Raw genomic sequence first — 9,079 nt, forward strand, 5'->3', positions numbered from 1 at the left:
GTACCCAATACATGTTTTGGCACTTATAATTGATATGGCTGATTACATTATAAAACATAGTAATGTAAAATTATATAAGTCTCTAAAAAAGTAGTTATCACAATTTTATAAATTACATGGTAGGTATATATAGGTAGGTTATTCGTACGAAAAATTAAATAACTAAAATATATGTTGCCCTTAAAACCAGGATTACCCAGAAAGCCCTAGGGGAACATTTTTAGTTCAATATGTACATTTATGTCTATTTTAAATTGATTAAGATTAGATGGTCTTTTTGCTGCGGTTTTCTTGTTAAGTCAAAGCAGAGAACACGAATCTTTAACCTGATCAACTTTACAGTTTTTTAACGTACAGTCCACTTTAATACTATTAGTGCGCATGGGCCACCGGAAGTTTACATCGACATGTGAAAACCTGTCAACATCCAAACAAATCTTGCAAGAATAATCTAGACGGTTACAAGTGTTGTAAGTAAATATTTCTGTGATAAGAATCTATGGATGAAACTCCAATGAATCATATTTGTTGAATCAGGAAATACGATTCTTTCTCATCACAACACGTCGTAGTCCAACAGAAATAGTAACCCGGTCGATCCTGTGTACCAGTTTTCTGGTTTTGTAGGACCGGTACAGGTATCTTCATCTTTATACCTTCCTCCGTCAATATCGACGATTACGGAAGTTCCAGTATACGTAGTGGACGGGTAAAAATATGCACGAGTAAAGCTAAAGCGTGCTTTTTTTGCTTATGGCACGATGGTTTTCCCCTGTACCTTAATTCCTGTTGGAACTCGATCTAAATCAGAGATTTATAACGATAGATCGTTATAAATCTATGATTTAGATAGAGTTCCTACAGGAATTACTTGTACCTGTGCCTGTGGGTTTTATCTGCCACGAAAACAGCATTCACTTACATGTAGAGGAATAATATAAACTATATCTCCCTACATTATTTCTGTATACACTAGGCCCATATATATAGGCTTGTGTGTGATGTTAAGATGGAATTCATAACTGATCAGAGGTGTATATGATGAAGAATGTTTTACTAGTACAAAACTTTTGTCTGATGTAGCCACCTAGAACGAATATTCATACCCTGCCTACTCTCAGCTCCGGCAGGAATGTAGCAGAACTAGACTAGGTCAATCATCGGCACCAGGTAGCTCAATTGGTAGAGCGTCCGTCTAGAGTTCAGAGGGTCCCCATTCCGAACCGCAGTCTAATAGACTTAGACAAAATTGATATTGCGAAAATCAAGATTTAGTGTATAATAACAGAGCTCCTAAATGTATATATACATGTTACTAAAAGCCAGCCTTCCCAATCTCCAATATATTCATAAAATTCTCCTGAGTCCCTAAGCCTTAAATTGAAGGTATATAAGCAAGAGAAAACATTAATTGGTACAACCTATGACAAGTTACAATTCCAGATTACGATAAATGTACAGCCATATTGTTATTTCAGTGCATCATAGTATTCTGGCCATGGGCATTAACATTATTTTCTACAAATGTTTACATTTTGTTGCTGAACACAAAAATACTGACATTTTATTGAGACTTACTATAAATGGTATATTTTCAGCATGTCATGGTTAGTTTCATTTACAATGCCCCCAAAGTGATATTTGTGCAACATAAGAACTAAGTGATGTAAAAGTGTTAAATATCAAAAACTGTGCTGAATCATACTATAAAAATGAGTTTTAGAAAACACATGATCGCTATATTTGAGTGATAGATTTTACCATTTATCTGAGCAGACTGAGACATAGTTTTGAAATTTGGGTCTTCCAGAAGCCATAAGACCACTACAAATGTGTAAACACAAAATTTGAAAATGCTCCAGATGTTACTTGATTGATTAAATTACAAGTGCTTTATATATATATATATATTTATATATAAAGAGTCGGAAGAATCTCCTAGAAGAGATGAAAGTACTAAAGACTCGTTGTTGAGGATTTTTCTTTTTATAATATTTCTTCATCTATAAGGGTAATTGTTCTGCTTATATAATATATATATATATATATATATAGGTGCCCTAAAAACCCTGACTGCTGTACATGTAAGACATGCTTTTAACCATGATCTCAAAAATAAAATAAAATGTTAACCATATTGACTCATTTTGCTTTTCAGATGCCTTCTCATTCTGATACACATCGATAAACTCCACTTGAATGATCTGAAGAAGTTGGCCTGTGACCCCATCAGTCAAGTCAAGAAAAAAGAGTATTTGTCAGGATGGCTTTCTCAGGGAGTATGGTGTCAGCTTTAGCTGAGATACTGAAACCTCCTGAAACTGCAGATTCAGACATTGATCTGGATGATGAAATGGTGTGTATTATGCCATATTTATACCTTTTACTCTATTAAAGTCACAGAGATCAGTCTGCAGATGATATCCTCTGATAATACATGTATCACATTATTTTGCACATTTTTTAAGACAACTTTGTATGATGGAACAGTAACAGCCTTGATTGATCTATATACTGAACTAAGATTATTTGTACAGGTGTGTGAAAATGTTCTGCTATCTGAAGGTGTTGGATTTGTTTTATTGTATTCTCCTGTTTGTAGAGGGGATTTTTATTTTTCTTGAAATTCATCATAATGATGTCATTTATAATTCAACTTTAAAACACTGATGAAATGTTGCGGCATAATTATAATAAAGATTGTCAGTTCAAAACACATGCAAGTACTTTGTTTATTGTGAATATTGTTGAACATTATTGTAACATTGTTAATATTTGATTGTATCTATATGCCACACAGATCATATTATAATGTTGTGATTTTCTCCTCTTCTATCAATCTAGAAACTTCTTACACTAACTCAATACTCTCAATTTCCAGCCTAAAACACAGTTTGCTAAGATGGGTCCAGGAGAAATTGGACCAACAAAGAAGGAAGGCAGTAGTGATGAGCCAAAACAGGGTCAGTATTCTCCCTTGGTGAGACCAAGTAAAGTGATATCTCTACTTAGTTACAGGTATATATATTCTTTGATAAAAAATGCCATGTTTGTAGGTAAACTAAATCGTATATATTATATATTACACAGACAAAAGGCACACATTTTTCTAAGAGACTTTTGTCTACTTTTAACACCACACCGCAGCCGATTCCTTGAACAATGTTGGTGTTAGTTACACCACTGTCATCTCTCAAATCTCTGATGTATTCACATACTGTTTTGTCTAATTCACTGTCCAGCATTGTATTCACTAAGTCCCAGAGTATTTTCGTAAAATCTCTCCCTGCCTTTACAGGTCCATTGAAGATTGCGTACTTTGCAATCTTTACCTTCTGTTTCATGGTATATTGCACATAGACTCCCCTCTTTCTTTCTCTACAATTTCATTTAACTATCTGTGTCTTTTCTGGTGTGGCTGCTTGTTTTGGATCTGGCAATCCCACATGCTTTGTCAGCATTTTTGTTAGGTATTTTAGGATTGACATGCTTCCTCTACTGACAAAATTCCAATGTTTTCTAGTGCACACAAAAAATAAGACATACACATGAATACATTTCACCTTTCTTTTCATCTGTCAATTGACCAGTTGGTAATCAAACAGAACATGTACTCAGTAGCAACCCGTATTTTTACCAGTACACATTTTTGTAAAGTAAGGGAGATAACTCTGCAGAGGAAACGTCGGTCTACCACAACCTCATAAATTACCCCCGCACGTATAGTTTTGACCTTCAAATCGCGTAATTTTCACCCATCGTAAATAATCAAGTTTACAGTATATGTTTAAATCTTCTATTTTTTAATTTCATAAAATCATGTTAACAAAAATACCTAAACACACAAAAAAATTATGGAGTAGTCATGAGAGAAAATAGTTTGTAAGAAAAAAAGTACAAACTGTTTTAAAATATTGTTATTATATATCATTTTTTTTTTAACACAAATGTTAATTGTGAAAATATACAGATGATATTGTTCCTTTGCAGATACTAAGAAGCAGACTAAGGACATCTGGACTGAAGACGAGGTTGGGGAAGGGGCGGAATACGAATCATTATACGACCCTCGACCACAACCAGAGTAGGTACTCCAGATCTGGTCTGTGGTAGTACTCGGTTAGCATTGATACCCTCCTGTATATCACATTCAGGTGATCCTGGCTAACATTACCGTACCAGGTGTATAATGTTACATCCTGGAAGTAGCCCCAGTGATGTGAAATTACATTGCCTGCAGTCTGTTCCTTATATTCATTGGATGATATGCAGAAGATTGATCATTCTAATTTTATTCAAGTAGCAGAATCAGGGTACTGATAATCAGTTCTGCCTACAAATTTCACATATTTGTGTAATTAGTACCATTTTGAATTCTAAATCTTTGATCTGAAATCCTTTACAAACGATTTGTTTACATTGTAGATACGACATCCTGTACAAGTGATTTGTTTACATTTTAGATACGACGTCCTGTACAAGTGATTTGTTTACATTGTAGATACGACATCCTGTACAAGTGATTTGTTTACATTTTAGATTGACATCCTGTACAAGTGATTTGTTTACTTTGTAGATATGACATCCTGTACAAGGGATTTGTTTACATTGTAGATACGACATCCTGTACAAGTGATTTGTTTACATTGTAGATATGACATCCTGTACAAGTGATTTGTTTACATTGTAGATATGACATCCTGTACAAGTGATATGTTTACATTGTAGATACAGCATCCTGTACAAGTGATTTGTTTACATTGTAGATACGACATCCTGTACAAGTGATTTGTTTACATTGTAGATATGACATCCTGTACAAGGGATTTGTTTACATTGTAGATATGACATCCTGTACAAGCAGGCAGTGACATCTGAGGATATGTTCCTACAAATGGGAAATAAGAACCCGGCTACATCTAGCTGTGAGGACATGGTGGTAAGTCAACTGACCAGTGACCACTATATTTCATAATATTGCAATTCATCCTCGACACTCCAGGCGTAACGTTATGCTCACTTTCGCTCTCTGCATGCAGATGTCACAACAAAATAAAAAAGTAACTGTGCCCCACCTTGTAGATAAGAAAAGAAGAACAGTTAAAATAATCTCTTGGTCGCGTAACAGTAAAATTGCCAGGCTTTGAAGTCCGATGTCACTTCTCTGTAATCTTCAAAGGACAGGTACCAACCTGGCGATTGGTCAGCTTTTTATACGCCCGTCAAATTTGATGGGAGTATTATGGGATGGGTTTGTCTGGCCGGCGGCGTAAACTTTTGTTTGTCCGGCAATGTCCTCCTACATTTTTCAACCGATCTCTTTGAAACTTGGTATACATTATGATCATGATATGAAGTTGTGTCTCCCTTAAAGAATTTTGATTCGACAATTTTTCTAAAAGTTATTGCCCTTTGTTCATTTCAGTATTTGATTAGTAGGCTAAATAATCATGATATGTTGTTGTGTTTCTTTAAAAAGAATTTTGATTCAACAATTTTTGCAAAAGTTATTGCCCTTTGTTCATTTCAGTATTTGATTTTTTGTCCGGCAATCTACTCCTCCATTTTTTGACGGATTTCTTTGAAACTTAGTAGACGAAATAATCATGATATTTTGTTGTGTTTCCATGAAATGAATTTTGATTGACAATTCGACGTTATTGCCCTTTGTTCATTTCAGTATTTGATTTTTTGTCCGGAGATTTTCTCCTACATTTTTTTTATAGCATGTCAGCTAACCACTCTTAGAATGATGCAGATCTTATTTCAATGTTAGAAAGTATATAACACTATCTGGCATTCGACGGGCGTATGTTGTTCTGCCCCGCAGTACTCTTGTTTTTACCTGAAACCAATCAAATAGCTAACTCCTGGCCTTCAATTTTGCTATGACGCAGAGAGTGAAAGTGAGTGTAACCCCTTGATTATCGAGGCTGCTTTAAATTATGTTCTATTTGTTAGTGTAAAAATAAGTACCAGACATTAGGTTTGTGTAATGTTATATTTTATGAAAGTTCGATATTTTTTTCTGTATTTTGTTTTTACACATACAATTGTAAATCATTTGAATTCTCTCCATAACTTGTTAAAAATGTTTTTCCCTCCAGGTAAAGATCAAGTTACCCGACACAAAGATATCTGACATGACACTGGATGTAAAATCAAAGTTCCTGGACTGTAGAACCCCTAAACTGTAAGTTTCTAGATATATGTGGCCAATATATATATACATACATGTACTGGGTATGTTTATGTTTGTAGCATTAGACAGTTACTTTTAAGGACGCATTCATGTACAAAAATGTTTCATTAGATGACACAATTCTTTTCTTAGTTCCTCATCGGTTATATTTAGATCATAACCACATGGAGGTCAGTGACAAGTGATATTAACTCAGTGTTACTATTTTTAGAAACAACAGGTCAATATTATTTTGATAACATATTTTAATTATAGTGTCACGACGAACGCTGCTAAAATGCAGTATTTTTCTTTTCAAGGTTTTCTTACATTTCATCTTGTTTAAGGATAAAAAATATCATCATTTTGTATCTATAGCACATGTATAGACACATGTCCATACAATCACTTTCACAAAAGTCTGTAATTGAAAATAATGTATTATCTGGTTTGTTGAAATTGAAACATGTAGATGTCTTATCAATAAAATATTTTGAATATGAAAAAAGTACTTGTACATCATTGTTCCTGTTGACAGGAAGCTGGGACTCCATCTGCCCCACCCAGTGGACCACGAGTCGGGCAATGCAAAGTGGGACGGAGATAAGGGTGAACTGTCGATCACGCTCAGAATGAAGAGGGACCTGGACTTCATGAACTTTTGATCCTTGTCTAGAGGATACAGTTTATAAAACCATCACTTTCAATGCGTTTACCAGAGGATGCACAGGATGACATGTATCCAATTTGTTTGTGAAATAGAAAATTTTACATCTTAGATGTGAATTTGACACCTGTGAAAGATTTACATCAAATATGTATAATAAGTGCATCAGAATCCTTTGACCCAGACAGTTTTCTACTGGTGAGGTTGCTATTTTCTTCCTTCTCCAGTATTCAGGATTTTTTACCACCAATTACAATGTACTGGAGATTTTATATCCTTGACAGTTCTAACAGGAGCTCACATGTTGATTCGTCACATACATGTGTATATCAGAACAAAGTTTTCACCAAACAAGGGTGTACCATGTACACCCAAGGACACGTAAAATCATCTATCTCATTCAGTACTTTACATTGTGTTCACATTCAAACTTGATTTTTTAATCTGTCACTTAAAAATGTGTTGATTTTATTTATTGAGAGACTCTCTACCAAGTATCAGTAGTACTAGTGTTTCTATGTATGAAGCTATCCGTCCATATCAAAAATATTTGTCTTGTAGATTTTTTTTCTCAGGAAACCATCTTATATTGAATTGAATGCTGAAGACATTTGTATAACAAATGAAAAAAATTGGTGAATTTATTTTTGATAAGTATGAAATGTTTTTAAAATAATTGTCATTCCCTGATGGATTATACATGTACCCGTCCACATTCCAAAACTTGTGTTAAGTTATTGTACAATGTTGTGTTGTTATATATTAAATATTGACAAAGTCACATGTGATGTTTTGTGTTCTGGCTTACTGATTCAGAGGAAATTCATGTGCAGATTGCAGTGAAACTTTGTTATTTTGGGAACTTCATATTTCAGTTACATGTAACCCATTTATCTTAGATACCCTCTTGTTCGCAGATACTGTGATTACCTCACATACCCTGTTGCTCTTTTTTTATCTTAATATCCAGTTTGGCAGTATATGTATACCCAGTTACCTCTAATACAATATGCATGACTCACAGTAGTGATAATCTAGTCCCACTTGAGTCCTGACTCACAGTAGGGACCATCCTGCCCATCTAGAGTCCTGACTCACAGTAGGGACCATCTTGTCCCACTAGAGTCCTAACTCACAGTAGGGACCATCTTGTCCCACTAGAGTCCTGACTCACAATAGGGACCATCTAGTCCCACTAGAGTACTTGCCCACAGTAATGACCATCCTGTCCCACTAGAGTCCTGACTCACAGTAGTGACCATCCTGTCCCACTAGAGTCCTGACTCACAATAGGGACCATCTAGTCCCACTTGAGTCCTGACTCACAGTAGGGACCATCCTGTCCCACTAGAGTCCTGACTCACAGAAGTGACCATCCTGTCCCGCTAGAGTCCTAACTCTACAGTAGGTACCATCTTGTCCCGCTAGAGTCCTAAATCACAGTAAGGACCATCCTGCCCATTTAGAGTCCAAACTCACAGTAGGGACCATCCTGCCCATCTAGAGTCCTAACTCACAGTAGGGACCGTCCTGCCCATCTAGAATCCTAAATCACAGTAGGGACAATCCTGCCCATCTAGACTCCTGACTCACAGTACGGACCATCCTGCCCATTTAGAGACCAAACTCCCAGTAGGGACCATCCTGTCCCGCTAGAGTCCTAAATCACAGTAGGGACCATCCTGTCCCACTAGAGTCCTGACTCCCAATAGGGACCATCTAGTCCCACTTGAGTCCTGACTCACAGTTGGGACAATCCTGTCCCACTAGAATCCTGACTCACAGTAGGGACCATCTTGTTCCACTTGAGTCTTAACTCACAGTAGTGACCAACTTGTCCAACTAGAGTCCTGACTCACAGTAGGGACCATCCTGCCCATCTAGAGTCCTAACTCACAGTAGGGGCCAACCTGCCCATCTAGAGTCCTAACTCACAGTAGGGATCATTCTGCCCATCTAGATCTAGAGTTCTAACTCACAGTAGGGACCATCTTGTCCAACTAGAGTCTTGACTCACACTAAATCAGAGTTCTAACTCGGTTAAAGGGGCCATACACTGGCCAAGCCCCGATTCTGAAACAACATGGTCGGAATTTTTCTTAAGCAAATGTTGAGTGTACTACCACTAAAGGAACAAGGGTTAAGCGTTGCAACATACTACCCAAAAGCCAAGGTCTCTGTGGACCATTTCACAAGAGATGTATGTATAGGGTGTTATGTTGTCAGTACCA

At 36.3% G+C, this 9,079-nt stretch overlaps 1 protein-coding gene across 2 annotated transcripts; it reads left to right on the top strand.

Moving 5' to 3' along the window:
* The first annotated feature begins 387 nt into the window (after positions 1-387).
* On the top strand, positions 388-7,626 carry LOC110456670 (protein PIH1D3-like). 2 transcript variants are annotated; one of them, XM_021507529.1, is made up of 7 exons: positions 388-470; positions 2,159-2,356; positions 2,882-2,963; positions 3,991-4,084; positions 4,843-4,939; positions 6,108-6,193; positions 6,720-7,626. In XM_021507529.1, the coding sequence occupies exons 2-7, from the start codon at positions 2,264-2,266 to the stop codon at positions 6,844-6,846; spliced, it is 579 nt and encodes a 192-aa protein (XP_021363204.1). In that variant the 5' UTR covers positions 388-470; positions 2,159-2,263; the 3' UTR covers positions 6,847-7,626. The 2 variants fall into 2 exon arrangements, with proteins under 2 accessions (XP_021363204.1, XP_021363205.1); XM_021507530.1 differs by lacking the exon at positions 388-470 and adding an exon at positions 518-638.
* Positions 7,627-9,079: the final 1,453 nt, after the last annotated feature.

Source organism: Mizuhopecten yessoensis, unplaced genomic scaffold, assembly GCF_002113885.1.
Source record: "Mizuhopecten yessoensis strain PY_sf001 unplaced genomic scaffold, ASM211388v2 scaffold8821, whole genome shotgun sequence".
NCBI classification, from domain to species: domain Eukaryota; kingdom Metazoa; phylum Mollusca; class Bivalvia; order Pectinida; family Pectinidae; genus Mizuhopecten; species Mizuhopecten yessoensis.